The sequence below is a fragment of the Haliotis rufescens genome, unplaced genomic scaffold, assembly GCF_023055435.1.
Source record: "Haliotis rufescens isolate VD_foot unplaced genomic scaffold, xgHalRufe1.0.p SCAF_20, whole genome shotgun sequence".
Taxonomy (NCBI): Eukaryota; Metazoa; Mollusca; class Gastropoda; order Lepetellida; family Haliotidae; genus Haliotis; species Haliotis rufescens.
Window position 1 is genome coordinate 14,823,324 of NW_025963891.1, and position 23,764 is coordinate 14,847,087.

The 23,764-nt window shown below is 42.2% G+C and overlaps 1 protein-coding gene across 4 annotated transcripts in view; it reads right to left on the bottom strand.

The window, feature by feature from the left end:
- Window positions 1-517: 517 nt before the first annotated feature.
- LOC124132249 (netrin-1-like) overlaps window positions 518-23,764 on the bottom strand; it is a 60,137-nt gene continuing 36,890 nt past the window's right edge. For 2 of the 4 annotated variants that reach the window (XM_046496100.2, XM_046496091.2), the window contains exons 3-7: window positions 21,273-21,422; window positions 18,983-19,057; window positions 15,813-15,854; window positions 9,132-9,215; window positions 518-2,906 (exon numbers count right to left, since the gene is read on the bottom strand). In XM_046496100.2, the coding sequence (XP_046352056.1) occupies window positions 2,578-2,906; window positions 9,132-9,215; window positions 15,813-15,854; window positions 18,983-19,057; window positions 21,273-21,422 (680 nt within the window). In that variant the 3' untranslated portion in view covers window positions 518-2,577. The remainder of the gene's footprint in view (window positions 2,907-9,131; window positions 9,216-15,812; window positions 15,855-18,982; window positions 19,058-21,272; window positions 21,423-23,764) is intronic. The other 2 variants (XM_046496113.2, XM_046496107.2) reach the window with 1 other exon arrangement.

Here is a 23,764-nt window from a genome sequence, read left to right on the forward strand (position 1 = left end):
ATATCGTTACGGGGGACACCAGAAAGGGGCTTCACACATTGTACCCATGTCGGGATTCGAACCCGGTTGGGCGCTCTTAAAATTAACACACGCACACAAAACGCATTCCACCGACCCCCACAATAAAAGTTCCTAACGTTAAAATCATAAAGTCTTTAACCAAATTAATTCCGATAATAGATAATTTTAACCGATAATATACAACAGTGTTTGGTGAGCATCGTAAATACGATGAGATGTTAAATGGGAAATAAATGTATTCTTAAAATACCCGTATTCTACTACCTGAAAGCAAGCAGTGTTATCTTTTAGCGAATATTGCCCAAGGCAGAGTAATTATCTTTTTAAGCAATAGGATGGCATTTTAAACTTATCTGTTTCAAGCAGCAGACAAATGCGGAGCATACGCCGTGATTACATCTGTGTGGGGAGGCCGTGTGTCGGTGAAAACCCGTGTCACTCCGTGACATCGTGAGATATATTTGTGCAAGATAATTGAAGACTAGTTGACCCACCGTAGGAGATACTGACTTTATTCTTGGGGAATACAGACTGAGGTCTACTTGATTCAACAGACTGAAGTCTACTTGATTCAACAGACTGAGGTCTACTTGATTCAACGCTACTTCACAGAGTGGGTGAAAAATGACAATAGGTTAGTTAAATTAAAATATACACTTTCACAGGCCTACGGCCTAATCTACAAAAATATGAATGTACACTGTAAAATATTCAATACTTCAGCTCTTACCAACATTTATAGACACTATGCAAACGAGCTCAGATAGATTTACACAAATTCTTTCGACATCGTAAATCTTTACAGAAAAGGGAAGTGGCAGAATAAATTGTCTGGAAATGTATCTAATATGCTACTTGATGAAATGTACTTATGTCGAGCCGTTATTAGGACTAATATGATGCACAATACATACACCTCATTGGGGGAAGATGTACATCGTCGGAAGACTTCGCCATTCTTCATTCGGAACACTTCGGCCGTTTCCGTTACATTGACGGAAATGGCCGAAGTTCAATAATTTTGTTATATGTCTGTATATGTGATTTGGGTACAGCACTTTAACATACAAAGATAACACGAAGATGACTTCTCTTTACATCCGGGGACAGGTGTCATCTAAAGGATAATATCATACCGTAAACAGAGTTTCCGATGAGTGATTTGATGTGTAACAGCTTGATATGAAAGTCTAAAATGTTAAAAATGAAATCTTAATACCAATCAACGTTCATTATTACAATTTCACATCAAAGTATTTATAATCAAACTGACATTTCCGCAGGGGAATGTGAAGGCTGTTACTTGTTTTAATAAATGGGGCATTGATTTTGTGAGAAAATGCGAAGTGTTTCCGGTGGCGTTCTATGGGCTATCTACACAAGGGAGATAATTCGTATGAGGCATATTTATACTGACATAAATATTTCAGGTTGACCTCCAATTTTCATTTTACTTGCATGATAAAATAACATTTCATCTCTTGACGCGTGAATAAATTATCAGCTGGCGATGTATGACATTTCAACACGTCAAATGTCAAAACATGACTGAAATGGACAATGGATTTAATGTGGCAGTTTCATGATCTAGAACATGAACAAGTCTAAAAGAACAATGACAAATTATGCAATCACATCTACCAGATCTATAGGTCAACATGATATATATATATATATTATTAATATTTAAACATATCCACAAAATATAGTCCTCAAATACGCAATGTACATAGGCAATAGAGATGTAGGCCGGTGATTCGGCGTACTTGGATGCCTCGCAGCGAGCTTCGCGGTCCAGTCAAATCAACAGAAATATACAATCACGTGACTATTGGCTCGCTAAATTCATAAATTTAATTTCACAACACCATCAAAAGTGCTCATGATCCTCCTCAGCGTTTAGAGGTAAAGTGGTTGAGAAACCATGTCTTCGGTTACTACGCTCTCCGCTCCAGTCACCTGGCATATCGTCTCTCAATAACATATATGGTCAGTCGAAAACAAGGGTGGTAACTCTCAAATGTCCAGTTACCTTGATAGCCTCCTTGTGCTTCCAGAACACTTTATTGATGACGTCATCACACATGTCCACGTCATGTCATATGTCATAATGACGTCACTGCTATAGACCACAGATATGTAGAAATACCAGCATGGTTCAGACTTGGTTTTCCTTGTTCATGTCAGTTCATAGTGCGATCAGTTCCTGTCAATCAATGTCCTCTGTGACACTGATCAGATATTGATTCGTTGATCAGTTTGAATGAATCTTGTGATGAAGAAATCAACAAGCTATCTACACGAGTCGATCTCCACTACTGCCTCAGCTATACCCACAATGCAGCATTGTGGCGGTCAGATCCGATTCTCATCATATCTACCTACACAGAAATGACGTCATTTCCGTTCTGAACCATAATATCATATTCCCTGTGTATTTCCGTCAATTGAGATAAACAAATATCACATCCTATTCATCGTTGTACTGTAATCTCTTGATCTTTATTCTTGTGTTTGTTAAAACGAGGTATATTCAAGTCGGCACTATTTCCGACTTCACTTTCGGCACTTTCCGCGTCGCTCGTGTTTGGCAAATCTTCTCAACCTCTTCTGCCACTTGTCCTTCCAACGGATCACGATGCTTTTACGATCCACAACGTAGCCAGTGCGGTTGTCGTCCCTCCTCAACTTCCCTACAATCAAGTAACGACGACTCAAGCGGATCTTCGGACATTTGCATTTAAGATCGTCCCTTGGGACCCACAAGTAGGTTTCTCCACGGCGAGTTCTCTCCCCTTGGCTTCGCTTGTAGAAACTGATGACGTTGATAGTAAATTTGACCCAATCGTCGACCTTTTCACGTGACAGGACCTGTGCCTGGATGGCTGCAAAAGACAAACCCATATATTAAGAAAATTAGCTCTGCACGGCCGTTCAATATGCATTGTATCAATTACAATGAAACCAAATCATTTTAAGGTTCGGGAAACACTAAATAATGTGAATATTTATAATGCGCCAATCCCATCTATTGAGCAGGTTTAAAACGCTACATTATTACCTGGATCGATGTGCTCTCAAATTTAATTCTGAACTCCCTGAGGAGTGAAGTTACGTTACCATGTAATCCTACCGGGTACCCATTCACTGCAGGCGAAACCGCAGTGTGGGGACTACCCCAAAATCACAGTTTCTAGTTTTCAGCCATTATTTTGAAAGACAGATCGTTACACCGCCTGTCTACTAACCTGTATTTACGACTTGGTCAAACTTTTTTGCGACTTAAATGGGTTTTTACGGAGCATTACTGAAAAGCTTGGAAGCGATCAGTTCATCAAGTGTTTTAACCATATCGATAAAATTATTTGAATACATTAGTTTGCGACTTAAAGCACAAATTCAGCACCTATATGAAACAAAAATGAGTTCTTTTAAACTACAAGCGACATAAGACACACATATTTGGGCGATGCACAGATGACTTAGATGACTGGGCCACCCGTGCCCCCAGATCAGAAACAATAGACTTAATATTACACATTGACATGCGATTTGTAGAAAAACTACAAATCTATTAAGACGCCCATGAATCTATTCAGACCAAGTTGTGAGTACCGCTACATATCAAGGCATTGGGCCAAATTGCTACACATTGACACTCAAAGAAAATGGTTGTTGAGGTTATCTTGCAGCCCTAAACCCATTCTGCATGACAAAACAGCATTCCATTCTCTATCTTATATCCTCTATAATTAGTCGTAGCTGAGAACACATATGTCGCGCAAACGCCCAGTATGCCTGTTTTATGTTATAATTCTTGTAACCTATTGTCAATAAACAATCAATCTTGTACAACATGATAATAATGTTTGGGAATCCGGGTCTGGTTACAAACATGTTTCTATCTTGCTTCCTCCCCGAATGTTTGAAAGGGCGGTGGAAACAGGCCTAACCTTCTGGTGGGGAAACCTCAACCGTATTTGTGTCTCCCCCACGCGGAATTCTCATGTGCACGTGGTTAAGACCCGGAATTATTTTGCCTCTTCTGTTTCGCTTTCATAAGGTACACTTATTACCACTCTCAAGATTTAGCAACACTTCATTGGATGCAGGTTCTGAGAGATGTGGCAGGATTGTGTCTGGTATGAATAACACTACAACGTAATGAATGGCGAAAGGCTGCGAGGATTAGGTGTTTGGGGGAGGGGTCGAGGCGTGTTGGGGGGGAGGTCGAGGTGTGGGTGGGGGAGGGGTGGAAGTGTGGGTGGGGGAGAGGTCGAGGTGTGGGTGGGGGAGAGGTCGAGGTGTGTGTGGGGGAGGTCGAGGTGTGGGTGGGGGAGAGGTCGAGGTGTGGGTGGGGGAGAGGTCGAGGTGTGGGTGGGGCTGGTGGTTAGGGAGGTTCGACTCCGTTGTTCCGTGGAGGAGTGTCCTTGATGTTATGCCTGTTGCTTGACTTTAGCCCCTTGGATAAAGGAGACAATTGACGTGTTGTAGCGTATCGAGGGTGTGCTGGGTAAGAACGCGAGGGACGGGATGGGTGGGGGCTTCTGGTGAAGAAGGGAGGGTAAGGGAGGTCAAAGGATGTCAAAATATTTTGGAATACGATGTTAAATAGTTGCCCTGGAACCAATGTGATTGCAAGGGGTTGGAATTGATCGATACGTTGAGTTCTGGAACCAATGTGACACCAAGGGATAGGTGTTGCTCGATACGGTGTTACCCAAACAAAGGGCTGAAAGAAGTAAAGTCAATGTTTGATCCAAGTTATATGCACTGAAATCCCCATATAAGCCAGAAAGAATGGGATCACGACAGTGTAATAGCAGCAATGTCGGTAGCAACATCCTTTCAGATCCAAAGAGCACTATATCAGAACAAGGTCTGAAAACAATGTTGTGAATGCTTGGCACAGTTCTCCTACATGTACAGATCCAGCATCACAAGCCTGGATCCATGTATCAGAAATGCCGAAGAATCGACTAATCGTGTCTGAAAGGACAGGGCTGGCACTGGGGAATAAGAATTCGGTTGTATCAAGTCAACAACTGGAGCTGAAGTGTTACATAGCAGGCAGGCCAGTGACATGCTATTGCAATGACGCCAGCGCGTTGTAGAATTAAAATAACAGAAGATCGTGAACAATGACTCATTGGATAGTAATCAAGATATGTTGATGATACTGAAGAATTAAAGCACCACGGACTGGTAGATTGATGCAATATAATAGAAGTGTTACTGGTATCAAAGGCAATATTGAACAGAACCTGACCCATCAGAGCGTACAGGGCGATATCGCTGAGTGTGTACGCTCTCGACAGCGTCTCTCCGTATGTCTCCGGTACATTGTTGACTTCAGTATGGAACTCTCCCCAAGGAGATCATTGGTTTTGTCCTATTATCGACGGCTCAGCTAAGCCTAAAGCATGGCCTTACTCTGAAACGCCATTCTCAAAAACATATGCGTAAATGCTGTTTTATTCCGCAGTAACCAATATTCCAGCCCACTTTGGTGCCTAGAGGTAGACAGATAGCTGGTACACTCTGATACCTACAGGTAGACAGTTAGCTGGTACACTCTGGTGCCTACAGGTAGATAGAAAGCTGGTACACTCTGGTGCCTACAGATAGATAGATAGCTGGTACACTCTGATACCTACAGGTAAGATAGATAGCTGGTACACTCTGGTACCTACAGGTATAAAGATTGCTGGTACACTCTGGGACCTAAAGGTAGATAGATAGCTTGTACACTCTGATACCTACAGGTAGATAGATAGCTTGTACACTCTGGTACCTAAAAGTAGATAGACAGCTGGTACACTCTTGTACCTACAGGTAGAAAGATTTCTGGTACACTCTGATACCTACAGGTAGATAGATAGCTGGTACCTAAAGGTAGATAGATAGCTGGTACACTCTGATACCTACAGGTAGATAGATAGCTGGTACACTCTGGTACCTAAAAGTAGATAGACAGCTGGTACACTCTGGTACCTAAAAGTAGATAGACAGCTGGTACACTCTGGTACCTACAGGTAGAAAGATTTCTGGTACACTCTGATACCTACAGGTAGATAGATAGCTGGTACCCTCTGGTACCTAAAGGTAGATAGATAGCTGGTACACTCTGATACCTACAGGTAGATAGATAGCTGGTACACTCTGGTACCTAAAAGTAGATAGACAGCTGGTACACTCTGGTACCTAAAGGTAGAAAGATTTCTGGTACACTCTGATACCTACAGGTAGATAGATAGCTGGTACCCTCTGGTACCTAAAGGTAGATAGATAGCTGGTACACTCTGATACCTACAGGTAGATAGATAGCTGGTACACTCTGGTACCTAAAGGTAGATAGATAGCTGGTACACTCTGATACCTACAGGTAGATAGAAAGCCGGTGGAGGCACACCCTGATACCTACAGGTAGATAGAAAGCCGGTGGAGGCACACCCTGATACCTACAGGTAGATAGAAAGCCGGTGGAGGCACACTCTGATACCTACAGGTAGACAGATAGCTGTTCGGGCACACTCTGATACCTACAGGTAGACAGATAGCCGGTGGAGGCACACTCTGATACCTACAGGTAGACAGATAGCTGTTCGGGCACACTCTGATACCTACAGGTAGACAGATAGCCGGTGGAGGCACACTCTGATACCTACAGGTAGACAGATAGCCGGTTGATGCACACTCTGATACCTACAGGTAGACAGATAGCTGTTCGGGCACACTCTGATACCTACAGGTAGACAGATAGCCGGTGGAGGCACACTCTGATACCTACAGGTAGACAGATAGCCGGTAGAGGCACACTCTGATACCTACAGGTAGACAGATAGCCGGTGGAGGCAAACTCTGATACCTACAGGTAGACAAATAACCGGTGGTGGCACACTCTGATACCTACAGGTAGACATATAGCTGTTCGGGCACACTCTGATACCTACAGGTAGACAGATAGCTGTTCGGGCACACTCTGATACCTACAGGTAGACAGATAGCTGTTCGGGCACACTCTGATACCTACAGGTAGACAGATAGCCGGTGGAGGCACACTCTGATACCTACAGGTAGATAGATAGCTGTTCGGGCACACTCTGATACCTACAGGTAGACAGATAGCCGGTGGAGGCACACTCTGATACCTACAGGTAGACAGATAGCTGTTCGGGCACACTCTGATACCTACGGGTAGACAGATAGCCGGTGGAGGCACACTCTGATACCTACAGGTAGACAGATAGCTGTTCGGGCACACTCTGATACCTACAGGTAGACAGATAGCCGGTGGAGGCACACTCATGCATGCACAAGGCGATAACCCAGCGAGGCAGCTAATGCGATCTGACAGTGACCATTGAAGTACAGCCTGACAATTTTGTTGAACAATTAACAACTTCAACATCGCTTCCCCACAAGCAGTAGGCGAGATGAAACCCTGTTATGACAGGCCTAATCCTAGTTGGAAGAGCCAGCTATTTATCCCGTCTCTGCCTGCTTTGGGTGATACGAAAGGCGTGAAAACACACAAACCGGAGGCAGACGCACAGACGTTGTCAGGTCAGATTAGGCCGCCATACGAGATATCAACAACTGTTTTGACTAATAGTGATATCAGAGATTGATGTAAGCGGCAAAGGATTATTCCACTGTCTATGAGTTTCAAACATTGACAGATTCAATTGGCGACGACACCTTGAAGGGTGTTTGCTGAATACTGATACCAGACACAGCACACAGATCTTCTGGAGATTAAACCTTTGTTTCCCGCCCATTTTTTTATGTCGTCTGCTAACACCTACCTCCTGCACGCCCATTACTACTCCGGCAATGTTGAAATACGCCCTCAGTTGTAGAGTAGCAACTGTGGCGACGATGATATGAGATAATGAAAATAATGGAATGTTTGCTGTTTATGCGACAAAACCGTTACTGTTATCATTAGATATCCCTGCTAGAAGCAGAATCTTTTGTACAATTCTGACTATATCATGTGTTAATGAATCACTATCAAATGGTGATGATACTAGGTGTTCGCTACAAGGTGAGCGTATCCTGCCTCACCGGTGGCTCCCGTCACAAACACATGCAAATGCAAGTCAAGTGTTAATCATAGTCAACACGGGAACACGTGGTCAAAGTCAAAGCAGGGAAATGCATCTGACATCATTTTGGTCACTGGTGCGTCATATTTGGAAATGTACTCCATATGTCAATCAAAAACGTTTTGAAAGCTTTAGTTAATTGCCAGTTAAAGTACCAGTATGATTCCCCACCCCACAACCACGACCCACGCAACACAACCCCACCCCACAACCACGACCCACGCAACAGAACAACACCCCACAACCACGACCCACGCAACAGAACCCCACCCCACTATTACGACCCACGCAACAGAAACCCACTCCACAACCACGACCCACGCAACAGAACAACACCCCACAACCACGACCCACGCAACAGAACCCCACCCCACAACCACGACCCACGCAACAGAACCCCACCCCACAACCACGACCCACGCAACAGAACCCCACCCCACTATTACGACCCACACAACAGAACCCCACCCCACGACTCCCCACCCCAGCGACCCACGCAACAGAATCCCACCTCACCATCACGACTCCCCACCCCACCCCACCGACCACCGAAACAGAACGCCACCACCACGCCTTCCCACCCCAACGACCCACGCAACAGAATATTTCGTATGTTCACCAGAGCAAACATCTATCTAATAAGAGTGTTCAGGGTGGGTGACCAAGGATCCCGGTTCGCTCGACCTGACGGGGCATACACGACACGGAGATATAATCTCAGCATAAATATACAACTATCGATATATCTGTTGACATATCATATTCCAGAGACGAGAAAATGGATGATTTCCGTCAAAACAGATTTTATAAGGTAGGTGAACACACCTACACACAAAGCCCGAGATAAGTCCGCACATTTAGGGATTTCCCAGTTTAAATTAGGATTTAATTCAGGTTAGAGTTATCCCCCCTATCATGTGACATAAATGGAGGCAACACACTTCAAAGTGATCAGTGATAATAGGACGTTACACTACCGTGGGAGGTAAATGTACTCACCGAAGTCCCGACGACAGAATTTTTTCATGTTGAGTCTCCGACTTCTTTTCTTGCATTTCCGGCATTCGGACGATTGTTTATTTACTGAAATGTAATAATACAACCAACATAAAAACTCATACAAAATACTAATTTTGAAACATTTAACGTAAATAGTATCTAACAAATGTATGAAAGACACGCGGTAAGGTCGGAACTGAATTTAAATTTTCTTTCAAGTTACCACAGGTCCTGGAGCTCACATTTATTCAGAATATATTTATTAAGGCGTGAGGATGTGCCAAATTAGTTATTTTACATAAAAGACATAATGCCCAATATACTAATTGAGCAAACTGGATTAAGAATTTTTTAACACTGCGGTTTACGGTGATCAACAGTGTCACGTCGAAGACGAATCTTTCTGTATAATGAGATGTTTTAAAGGTAACACAAATTGCATGCTACTCATGTGACAGGTAGTATGTCCTTACCTTAGCTTTCATACACTTTTTATTTACCATTTCAATTTTTAATGCAGTTTAATGAAATTCAAATTTTTGCATTTAAATGACGGGATGTCACTTCATGATATATTCATACAAATCAAAAGTGATTCCAACATTGTATTTTGTGTTTTCTTCATATAAAATATTTCATAAATTATGCAAATACACACAGATATATAATGATTTCCTGTGGTGATTGTCATTTTTAACTTTGGCCATCTATATATTCACAAAATATCCTACCAAAGAGTATTAACTGTTGGATTTACCTGGTGGGGAAGGTGTCAGGTGAATATATAATCAGAAATTGAAAAGTGCACTTCGTGGAAGCTAGTGATGTGTAGAACATGCAATTTGAAAAGGTAATAGTTATTTAAGTTTGGTGCTAACGGAGAACGGGTGAACGACGGACGAACACCCACAACATACTCACATTGAAGACGTCAAGGTGAATTAAAAAATGCTGTAATACCATAGGGTTTGCAAGAAAAACATGGAGTTTACGTCAATTGGGTTACCAAGGTCTAGAATGCGTCATAATTCTCCCTAAATCGGTCTTCCAATCTAAAATTCAAAGAAAATGGTTTACAGAAGTCTAAACGTCATGACGGAATCAAGTGCGCCCCGGGTAACTCGTCTTCAGGCAAAGGCATTACCTAAGTCAACGCAAACGGGCCGTGTATTGACGTTGTCGGATATTTTAAACAAAGATTGTTACTTCCCTCATGGTTCTGTAAGCGCACCGAGAGCATGATACGATCACAGACAAAGCGAAATATTCCCGAAGTGTTAATTCAACTTCAAAACTTTCAAATCACTGCCTACTGTGAACTTGAGCGTTAAAAACGTCGCGCATAACACGCATAGTTTGCTGGTACACGGGCTTTTGTTCAGCGAGCGTGTACACCGCGCGGGTCTGTTAATTGTGTTTCTCGTGCTGTGTCCGAACCAGGTGCTACCAAAGTGATCTTTTGATCTCCTCCGCACGTGATATAACCGGCGTTCGTGCGGTCCCCCAATCCACCTTGGATTAGCCTTTCTGTAACTAGCGAAGGGTTACGCACATGTGTTGAAACAGTTCTTTCCCCGTGTTCTCATTGGTGGAGGCGGCCGCACTGGGACAACCCACAAGTTGTAATTTCAAAATATTTGAAATCGTATTTGTGATTGAATTACGGGAAAGGTAATGTTGCTTTAGAATTAACACATGGGGTTATCTTGACGATGTGTGTACTATTGAGTGTCAGGCGTACGATGGCATATTTCACCACGTTCTGTGGTCAGGGTTTCAGTTAAACTGTCGTGTTTTCCGTCGCAATAGAAATATAGCACCCAGTTGCGTATGTGCGCATTAAAAATACCTTTCGTAGAGTTGAAGTTTATCTTGTCTAATGAGAATTGACAACTGTAGAGTTGAGATGACTTTATGATGATCGTAGGACTTCCGTAATGCTACATAAAACTTACCATATGCGTAAAGCTAAGATTTAGGGACGGGCCGGTGAAATATGAGTTTTTCAAAAGACGTTGCGATGGAGGGCACATTTAGTTTAAATTTATTACCCTTCTTAATTTTCTCAAGACCGTACTTCATCGTAGGTCTGCGTAATGTACAAACACGGCGGTTGGTTTAACAATTCGGTTGACCGCCTCCGTGGTCTAGTGGTAGATCGTCCGCCCGGAGAACGGGAGGTCCGGGGTTCGATCCCCGGCCGCGTCATACCAAAAGATGTTATAGATGGTACTTGTTGGTACCCTCTCCGGCGCTCGGCATTTAGGGGCTAAAACAACGGAGTCAGTATTCTGTGTCTGAGTGGGGTATTATGTTGAACTGCGGCATGGTGTCTCAGGGCCAAGCACTATAAAATCGGCATCAGTCCGCACTCGTAAAAGCGGAGACATACACACACATACACGTCGCTATATAAGTGCAAATAATCTTGGACGCGAAAACCCCATTTCACCTCACCTAACAATTCGATTAAGCCGAACTTCGAATAACATTCAATTCAACCACTGACAGATACCGGAGAATACCTGTTACACATGTGTGTTTCTTCTACCGTACCCAATCACACGTTGGTATGTAATATACGATATCCTCCTTGCACAGCCGTCTTATACGCGCTTTACCCTCTGTGATAAATTCGTTTTTGCCTATATGTCAACATCTTGCCAAGGCAGTCCCCGTGCCTACGTTGCCGACAGTAGATCCCCGTCGGGTGGGTTCAACCACGGACAAATAATCCCCGTTGTCTGCTTCACGTTTATCAGACCCGAGTTAAATGTGTTCTGTCAATGTGGGGAGACGAAAGCAGTTTCTCCACTAAAACACATTATCCCAACTGACAACCGATGCGCAGATTCTCTTCAACACCTATCTCCGGAAATGGCTTTCCTTTCAAAATCAGGACTTTCCCCAGCATCGTCAAAGTACCGATCGGATTTAGCGCGGTGGGTCTCGGAACCTACAAGAAGTCCCCACCCTATCGATACCATCACGTTTCACGCGTGCAGCGACCCCCATAACGTCCTGAACGATTTCAATCTGTCAAGATGTTATCCGGCCGGTCATGCACAGTGACCATAAACTTTGTACACACCCCGACGCCTCTTACAATGCCTATAAGCTCAATTTCTTGTTTTATTATGTGTGAAATCGGAACGTGACATTTAGGGGAGCACGTTACAGGTAGGGCCACTCGGTGGACGACACGTTTATAAAGTTAGTGAGTGAGTTGGGTTGAAACGCGCTTTTGACAGTATTCCAGTTATATCGCGGCGTGTCACTTAATGTGGGAGGAAAGCCAGATGTGATGCAGGTCTCAGACATTTACCATTTCGGTGAAACCCACGAACACGGCAATGGTGCTGACAAACCTAGAAACATGATCGGGGCGAACTGGGATTCGAACCCACAATCATAGGTTTCTGCCGTGCCCAAGGGACGCCACTCTACACAGCGAATCGCCTTGGACGACTGGGCCACCTGTGCCCCCTAGTTAGTTAGTAAATTGGCAGATTAGGTCGCCAGCCTCCTGAATACAGCCAAACGGCTTGATGCTAGTGTAGCTCCTTGTAAGCAATTTATGAGTTATGGATAAAGTGAAAATAGTCGGGATCTCCATGGGAGTATGATGACTGTTTAGTTTTAGGCCAAGTGTAAACTTTATGTCACTTAAGATGTGAGTGAAAATTGTTAAATGCTGTAGTCAGCAATTACGTGACCGAAACAACATCACTCATATCATCACTTCTGATAAAATGAGTGAGTGAGTGAGTGAGTGAGTGAGTGAGTATGGTTTTACGCCGCCTTTGGCAATATCCCTGCACCATCACGGCGGGCGACACCAGAAATGGGCTTCACACATTGTACCCATGTGGGGAATCGGACCCGGGCCTTCGGCTTGACGAACGAACGTTTTAACTACTAGGCTACCCCACCTTACCTCATCAATTACGTGCTAGAGAACGAATGAAATGGTGTTAGGTTGCAGCAATTCTTCCTTTTAAGGGATGACTGTTGGTAACTTAAGGCCAATGTTTGTTTGTTTGTTTGTTTGTTGTTTAACGCCACACTCAGCAATATTCCAGCTATATGACATCAGTCTGCAAATAATCGAGTCTGGACCAGACAATCCAGTGATTGACATCATGAACATCGATCTACGCAATTGGGATTCGATGACATGCATCAACCATGTCAGCGAGCCTGACCACCCGTTAGTCGCCTCTTACGACAATCATAGTCGCCTTTTACGGCAAGCATGGGTTGCTGAAGACCTATTCTACCCCGGATCTGCACAGGTCTTAGGTCAATGAGATAAGCCAACTGAGAGGTAATGGGGGACATGGTTTATGACGCAGTCAAGAAAGGGAGGCAAGACAGCGGGTTTGCGTCGCAGACAGTAATCATAGGATTTACAGAGGTTAACTTAACCATCCTCGGTTGAAATGAGTAAGTAAATGTCGTTTCGCGTCGCCAGGAGCTTTGTTTTACAAAACAAAGGGATATAAGGCCTCAGCAATAAATAAGGCAGATTTAAAGATTCGAAGATGCAAATGACAAACTGACAATCATGACACTGTGATTAACATTATAGATTTGTTTGTTTGTTTGTTGTTTAACGCCGCACTCAGCAATAGTCCAGCTATATGACGGCGGCCTGTAAATAATCGAGTCTGGACCTGACAATCCAGTCATTGACATCATGAGCATCGATGGATACGATGACATACATCAATCAAGTCAGCGAGCCTGACTACCCGATCCCGTTAGTCGCCTCTTACGGCAAGCATGGTCGCCTTTTATGGCAAGCATGGATTGCTGAAGACCTATTCTACCCCGGATCTTAACGGGTCTGACATTTTAGAAGTATATAGACCATGATTTATGGCTTTATGAAGTATGAACCAGACGTCTTAAGATATCGACTTCAATATGCCTTTTTTTCAGAAAGATATTTGAGAACAAACACGTTCTTATCACTTTTATGTGCAGCAAATATTGAATATTTGTATTATTTTGATGGGTTTGAATAGAAAACTGTGAGTTCTACAGTTCTCTCATCAGAGATCGTCTTGGTGGGGGGATTCAGACGTGGTTCGTGAACCCTGAAAACAGGGCTGCATGCCAGTCAAAGGTTGACATATGACAAAAAACGCAAAAGAATGTAAAGCCAAAGAAATCGTAATTCTCCTAGTTCTGTTGAAAGAAGGCAAGATCAAGGATCTGATGGCTATGGGAAAAAATAGTTTCGGCTGATATTTCTGGTGGAAAAAGGACATGAATGAGATCCTTGGAGCGACAATTATTCCCATTGAGTAAAGAATGTCTGACATTGTGGAGAGATTGACGCAACATCTGCTTCCTCCGGAATACGAAAAGAAGGCCGCATGGCAATATTCCGATGTGTATAATCCTTCAATAAGACTGTTCATGTACGGTCGGTCGTATTTGGGGTTTAAATCATGTTAAATCGTTATATCGCTATACCACATTACATCCAAACAAACAGGTAATTTGAACATGTTTTGTGCTTTATATTATGATGTATTATGTTTCAGCGAAACAATTTGGGTTTCAATTTCAAGTCCAGCGCCACTGAACAACAATGGAGCCTCGTTAACTCGAAGCTCTGTGGTTCATTGTATAACTTAAGCAGGTTCGGGATAAGAGGGTGCCAATATAATACCAGGGTCAGAGTCTTTGGTCTTGGGCTCTTATTAGATATTTTGAAATCAATAAACAACTTTAACGTTTACTTCTGAATTGACGTCATGTGTTCCCTCACTCGTTAAAAGAATATGCTTTACAATTTATCTTCATTATTATCTTCATCAAATTTTAACACCAATATTTTGTGAATTGAGACAAATTGTTCGGCCGTTAAACTATGGTTGTGTGACAAGATCAAGGACCAAATTCAGCAACAGGTTTGAAGTAGCAAAGTGAAGCTTTCCTGGAAGGTTTTCGCTATCGTGTAACGGGTACTTGTCTGTCTTTGTGGGTCGTTGAATGGCTACCTGGGAACAATTTACGAGGAAACGCGCCTTGTGTTGAAGACGTTGGTTGATGGTAATAGCACCTCTCGCCATCCGTGACATGTCCTTTGTCCCTTATCTTTGTGCAGGGAAACAGTGCCCGGCAAGAAATGTTTGTCCAGTCGGACACCACGACTCAAGCCTCCTTCACAAGGTATCCAAAGTTCCCGATCCTCAAAGGACCTGTTTGTGAATCTAGTGGGGGACCCGGAGCTTAAGCTTCATTCTGCTACTGCCTATCCCTTCCTATTCACCCGTATCGGGTTCATTTATGAGGAGTTTGATTAGGGATTAACTTGTGGTTTTTAGATTCTTAAACTTTTATCATGGCGCACGAGTCTATCTTAAACATTTACACGATTCAAAGACCATCCTTTTTACGTGTTATTGCTGCATATCCGCCTCGTTCTGTCAGACTGTGATGAACATTTCTGACATTTTATCGTTAGCCTGCCAGAGAGTAGAGGAGGTATATATTCACAAAAACGATCAAGCGACGGGGTGCGTCCTAAGTTTAGTCGTAAGCGTTAAAACTTAAAAGAAAAAGCATTCAGTCAAAAACCAAACGCACAAAAAGATTGATGTATGAGTTTCTGTCTCATCCAACGGATACTTGAGATTCAAAAATAAGTGTTAAATGAAAACCTACCCGTCTTTTTCGGCTTTGATGTTGTTGTTGGCTTTGGAATTTCTGAAACAGAAGAACAAACTGTTGTTCTTTGGAATCTGATGGTTGGAAGCAAGTCGTTCACCGCACCTATCTTGGACTGTGCCGAGGTAATCACCTGGTTGTATAGGTGCAATAAGTAGTTTCACATTGGTGCACTGGAAAACTTGCTGTCATTTAATCTTAACCTATCTTACAGAAGAACAGAAACAGTGCTTCCTGGATGCTGTGGTCCTGTTAAATAATGTAAAATATTAAACAGTCATATCACTGATTAATTAACCAAATTAGTGACTCAAATCAGATGCATAAGTAGAGACATGCTGTAAAATATGCAGTGGTTGCAGGTATTTCCCAGTGTTACAAGTATAAATCACAGGCTCCAAATAACCATCTCAGTTTAAATAAATAAACCGAAATGAATGAATAAATATATACCTAAATGAAAAACTATATTAAATGAACAATCATATTTTAAGAGTACATAACGAATGATGAAGAAATAGATTAATGAAAGAAAAACAAACTAATGTGAGATTAAGACGTTTTCAGATGTCCCTCATAGTTCGTTGATGTCCGGTCTAGCTGAATCCCAGATGCTGTTTACCGGAACGCATAATGTTTCTAACATCGTCGCCCTATTTACAATCCTATCACACCCTCTTGAGCATATTATGTCTCAGTTAACTGGATCTCAGGCCAAACAGAGATGAAAAGTGAGATTATATCTCCTCATTCCACAAACGGAATGGGCATCAAGAGACCACATTGTCATTTCATCTTATTTGATGGTAATGTTTACGGACCCTACGAATCTCTACTTCAAAACACTGGGTTGAAGAATACGACAGTAAAGCAATGATATCAATAGTAAGAGAGTGGATGAAAGATAGATTTAATTCAATCGGCAGCGTCTATGAATGAACTCCACAGACCATCAACAGGGCATCCTTAGGTCTAGGATACGATCGAGCAGGACACAGAGGCAAGATAGTATGATGTGTCAATGACAGCACAATAAAGCAATGCACTTCAATAAGGTTAAACCTGTTATTACATCTTAGGTTATGAAGTTTTATGACGGATGAGCTAGTTAAAATAAGGTCATGAGGTTCTTATGAGAGTGCCTTCTCAAGCCTATGATTATTCTCAACCCAGCAACTTCGAAACCTCTGAGGTAGGGTAACCAACGAACGTAGATGAGACCAAGTGTTTCCACTCTCTAACACTCACATCAACGTTCTATACCTTTGCAACCCTCCCGCTTCACTTAACGCTTTTCAATTTCCTACAGGTACACAACAATGAAGGCATAACCAAACAGTCTTAGTGGTATAGCGTCGGCGAATGTTTGAACAGTGCTCCGTTAGATTTCGTCTCTTTTCTACCCTGGGGGCAAGCATTGTCCTGGACTATCCTGGCGTGTTGGCATAATTCCCAAAGATTTGTTATTGCTAGAAATATGTATCAATACAATTGTCACCTTATGAAATAGCACTGTGTAAGAAAATACTCCTCCATTTTTCCAACGTGTTCGCGACTTTACTTTCAATTAATTCTTTCCTTGCATGGCACTTTATGTGGCTTCCTTACATTGTTCGCTAAACTCGCACTCGGTGGGCCTGACAGGTGTCTTGTAGATCATTAGTGAATATAAATTTTACACTGAAGTCAAATTGACATTTTAGTGTTGACATTTATTATTTAAGATTATATCTATGTTACATATACCACATGCAACAATCGGGTCCTACCTAACATAGGTCAATATGTCGTTTCGCCAAGGTTCTGTTTTCACATGCACATTGTCATATCCGTTAGTGATGACACATATTACCATTACGTCCTGCTTAGAGACGAATAAACATGCACAGAGGTAAGAAATCGGCCTGTCTTTTCGTTTTGTAACATGCAATCTAAAATTATTTAAAAATGTCCATACGTTCTCAAACCATGCACAGAAATATAGTTAGCTGTGGAAGAGAATGATACACACACTTGATACACATTAGAGAAGTCAATCCATTATTGCTGGTTCATCCTCGCGTGTAAGGGGCATGTGCCCTATGCCATATCCGATTATAGGTAGATACTTCAGCTGGGCGCAAAGGTATATAGTACAAAGGATTTCGAAGAAAATATTTAGTGACGTTTTGAAGACATAAACAGCCCTACAAAATAAGGAAGAGAGTGGCATTTACAAAATACGTTGCCCGAATTTGGGCAGTGGGCATACCATATAGAAGTTGTAACATGTACATTAAATATAAGAATGTCGTTTCAAAAGAACTTTATCTTGGTGAGTTCAAATATGTTAGCAGCGCCCACATAAATGTCATAAGACCAAGGGAGATAATTCACGATTCTCTGAGCATGGTCCATGTCGGTCATAATGACAAATGATATGAAGTAAATGCATTTGTGGAAAGGTCATAATAGTTGAAGACAACTGGCGATATATGGAATCAAGCACAACAACACCTGAACCATTTATCACTGTCCAGATTAATGCTTTCAGAACAATGGAGAAAGAATATTCCTTTCCAAATGCGAGAAGCCAAAGCAATGCACTGATTAGTGAGTGTGAGTGAGTATAGTTTTACGCCTCTTTTAGCAATATTCCAACAATATCACGGCGGGGGACACCAGAAAATGGGCTTCACATATTGTACCCATTACGGGAATCGAACCCGGGTTTTCGGCGTGACGAGCGGACGCTTATACCACTAGGTTACCCGACCGCCCCTGATTCACTTAAAGTGTCGAGACGTACATGATGGGGTACTGGTATTGGTGGAATTTAAGCCGCAATACTTAGACAGATTCAGACGCCTTGGGTGGATCTTATCTGCATTGTTCACATCTTCCACCACTGATCATGGAGTATTTTTGTCAATCGCTGAAGGGAAAAAATAGGTATTCCACCCTTTTCCTTTGTTAAAATACCATGCATTTAGAAGAGAATGAAGCCGAATAGAAGAGCCGACATATCTTAAAGGAAGAACATGAAAACCTTCGGTAAGACCCATCTGAACAGAGGCAACTCATGCATGCCGTTTAAGTTGGTTAATTTGCATAACAATTGACCTAAACACTAATGATTTATTTCTAATTAATCCTTTTATCATGCCTTGATGTACATGCGGCATTACTTTCTTTGTCTTTCGAGCCTCGATTGGGAATGAAACCTTCTTCTCTAATTGTAGAATTGGCCACTCTCTTCATTCCTGAAACAAACATCCGTGGTCAACACAATCTGCTCGGATTATCTCCCCCTTGTCCCAAATGTTGCAAAACGATGACTTGCAGACTCCCACTATCTGCTGCAATGTGATGGGAAAGGTTCCAACCAAATTCTCCCTTACAGTTCTGGGAATATATGCTACTCTGGTTGTGCATTAAGAGGAGCTGCTCCCATAAACGTCATCGCTTCAGTCAACAACGTCCCGATTTCTTCATCTTGATTAATGTACTCTTTCACGGGGTTGTCTGAATTGGAGAAGTTCTGATACGGAGCTTGGTCAAATAATTCAATACCAATCCCAAAACTAACTATCTCCTACATGAACTGATTACTTGTACTCCTCCTTGAACCTCAAAGACCAATGACATTATAAGAACAATCAGATCCGTACATAATTCGCTTTAAACCTCCTATGCTGAACCAGAGAAATATCAGACGTATCTATACCATATTGTTTCTTGTGGATGAAGTCAGTCAACACTGAGTAATAACGTTCTGAAATGATTCTATGAAGAATGTATGCATGGGAAGCTATATTTAGTGGCAGACCAGCTCGTCTGATCTATGGTCCAATAGTGAGGAGATGGTTGGGACATTCGCCTTACAGGATGGGTTTACTGACGGGGGACTCTACAACACACACAGCAGGGAGACTGATCTACGCAGGGCAAAACATACCAGTTAATGATGAAACTACACAGTACTAAATAGTCACAGCGCTAAATTACATTTGCGGGAAGTATTTCGTTGTGTCAGTGAACACTTCTAATCTAAGCATACACGTTACTACCTGCGGCCCGTTCCAAAAAGCGATCTTAGCGTTAAGGTGATCGTAACTCCCATACTTTAACATAGGCTTACGATAGCCGTACCACCAAGACCGCTTTGTGGAACGGGCCGCAACTGAACGTTCGGGTTTAGTTTCAGGTAAAGTCGTTGAACCATTCCAAATATTTTGCTTACGGAAATGAACAACGAGTCATAGTTATTGCTATATGCAGGGGCCTTCTAAGATATGTTGCATGGTTCAAAGCTCGTATATCTACAATGGTAAAACTACCTGCATAACCTAATTGATAAACAGATGAACCTTCGTTTGCTAGTGCTATCAACTACTCTCATCTTAAGGATGATCGATCCCAATAGCGTGAATCGATGCTCATGATATTAATCACTGGATTGTCTGGTCCAGACTCGATTATTTACAGACCGCCGTCATATAGCTGAAATAATGCTGAGTGCGGCGTTAAACAAAAAACCAACCAACCCAGGATGACATCAACTTGATCCTGACGCGGGTATTTGTAATAGTGCTTTACCCAAAACGTACAACAGATTAAATAATACTTATAGTACGAGTGGGATAAAAGGCGTGCAGGTCGTAGACGATAACCACTAAAGTGAAACCCACGCGCGTATGTTGGTGCTGACAAACCAGGATCATGATCGTGGATTCGAACCACCGATCCCATCAAGGCGAACGAGCACCGCACTAAACAGCGATGTTCGACACTTTAGTCTGTGTCGTCTAGCACGTGTGTTTTAGGCCGAACAAAAATATCCTTGAAATCATAAAATGAAACCTATATGAGAAGGAAATCCTATTACCTAACACTCTATCATGACGAGATGGCTTGAGAAAACCCCCTCAACGTGGCAGCACTGGATATATTGACATATCAAAAAAGCTATATTCCCCGTGTTTCTCGGTTACAAGAGACTACCCCCACACGAATTGTAATGCAATATGACCTATGGCTCCCGGCCCCCATGGTGCACTGCCGAGTTGAACCCATGATATCACCAGCAGAGGGCCGAGCACGTACACCGTTGCTCATCTCAGTGAAGTGTTGCAAACCACGGTCTATCAAATTTCACTAATATTTCAACTCGGCAAAACCATAACATTTTCACGTCTACGATCGATATGTCATCATCAAATATTTACAAAGACACTGGAAGATGAAACCATGAAAACATATAATCATATGTTGGACATTCATTTCTCAACACGAAAGCACACAATTCTCAACACACCAAATAAGACAAAAATAAAGAATTTTCAAAAAGAAACATGACGTGTATTACAAGAATAGTTTTTGTACTTGTTCCACATTTGGAACCAATTAGAGATGTTTGTGTCGACGCTGTGCTTTGAGTTGACTAGCAAACCTGCAAAAACAGAACGGTGTACTTACTGATACACGGAGCGATATGAGACTTGCTCTGTTGGTACCCCTTCGCGCACCTGTTGCAGGTTAGCCCAATGACGCCATCTTTGCAGGGGCATTGACCCGTGGTTTGGTTACACGTCTTCCCCAGTGCCCCAACCGGATGACAATCACATGCTGAAATAAAATAAATAGCTATTCAATGCGGAAATCAATCATCAGAATCGATAAATCAGTTTCATGTGCCTAATTATTTCCGTGAACACATTGCAGATTTCGATTATATTCTGATCACCTGCATTTATCTTTTACTTCTTAAGTTTTACATTCGTAGCAGCTATGGTTTACATTATTTATCCAGTTAGGAGATAGATAGATAGTGTACGATAAAGATTACATATGGATATTACATGCATATTCTTCCGTTATAATCTACAACAAACGTTTCCGCGGCGCAGAGATAGATGTATCCAAAATAGTTGTTCAATGGGCAATGTTTATTTACAGACACGGCGGAACATACAGGACTCATCTACAGATTCATCGCAAGTGGCATCCACCTGAACAATCAGTGTTCACCCTTATTCCAGCACCACCTGTTGCATCCTGGCGGGTCTGAGACTCTCATAACTCGCAGACTCTAGCACCAATGGTGCCGGTGCCAACCATTTTGCTTCGGTATAAGATATGGTGCTGTCTGTCAACACTCTAGCCTGACGCAGATAAGCAGGGGCTATTCTAAGGAACCCCCTGTCCGCCATTTGTGTTTATTGGTTTGGAGTGTAGCTTTATCACCTCGGATACAAGAACCTCCTGCAACTAATGAGGAGGCGAATAAAAGGGGACAGACCTGCCAATTAATGTCTTCATCACCGGGGCTGCAAGTGTAATATTTCTCACTGTTAGGTACTACAGTGGATGGGTCCTGTCTGGAACCATAAATTTCCTTCTTCGTGACATAACCGATGACGATACCGGTGCGTCTTTATACAAAAGAATATTTAGCTGATCTCCCTGAGCGTGTATTGGACATTCAATGAAAGAATGCTTTTATTTATATTGTTGAAGCATGCACGTATTTACCACGACATGTATAATAATAATAATAATAATAATAATAATAATAATAATAATAATGTCAACCCAGCGAAGTGCCATATAAAATCGGCCCAGACTAATTTTTTCAAGAAGAGGCTATCTAAACGACCATTGCATCGAGTTTATGTGCAGTGTGTTGAGAAGAACACCAACCCTGCAGGGTCCATCGCTTGGATGAAGTCGGCTGGCCTGAAAGTCCGTTTGCTGCTCAGGACAAGTCACTTCCCACTCGAAACCGTCAATGTGTGATTTTGCATTTAATGTAGATTATGCAACACATTTAATGAGACTGTCCAATATATTGTTAGTGGATGCCCAGCATTGGCACAAACACAGTATCTTAAGCGACATGGTGGTGTGGTTCGATCCTTTTATTACCGTCTTCGCCATGCTTGTAGTTTTGACACACAGGTCCATCTATGGTACGACCCAGAATATGTAGAGGGCGTCATAGAAAATGATAAATACACAATTCGTTGGAATAGGCACGTTTACAGCCTCGGACCTACCAAGGCCAACAAACCTGATCTTATCCTTTTTGATTTATTCAATGAAATCATTTATATCATTGAGTTTTCTGTCCCTTTTGACACTAATGTGATTGTCAAGATTGAGGAAAACATTGCAAATATGCGGTTCCCCATTGTTCTCGGTACCTTAGGTTAATACCTCCCAATCTGTTGAGTGACATTGGGAGGGTACCCGGGTTTGCTGCCAGGAATACAGCCCTTCTGACAATCTGGGTAATGCTCTTGGGGAGTCTACACATTCTCCGAAAGGTTCTCGGTGGGTTTGATTCGGCAGCCATTTCTGGGAGAAGTCCCATTCGCTGTCTGTGCTGCGTTTAGGGGCCTAGCCAGGATCATCCAAACCCTCTTTACTGCATTTATTTATTTTAATCTGTATCATAATAATGATAATAATAATGAGAATAATAATAATAATAATAATCACGGGAATTGAAATACACCTATGACTAAGATTGAAATGGTGAGCAGAGCAATAAAATGATAAAATGTTTCTTCTGTTTCATTAATAAGCGTTTTCAAGAACAAATTGTGATACAAGTTGTTATTTTGTTTTTAAAGAAGGAGTTTTTGTGTTTGTCAAAATCAATAACGCCAGTAATCACAACCTGCTAGAGGAGATTTGCGCGATTTCATTGTGCATCATTACACACACAAGTGTTTTTAACCCCTTCCCTTCTGTTGCTAGTTCACGATTTGGCTTCTAGGGAGCCCGGGAGATAAAATATCATTCTACAAAATTACGTGTTAACGAAACGCTTAGGAAATAACTTCCCAACACTCTATCTTACTCATTGACGCATTTCTCACCCTGGAAACACCCTCTCATTGCGGGGAATAATATCTTTATCGCTTTTACTTGAAAACCGTTTGATAGTTTTGATAGCATAGGAA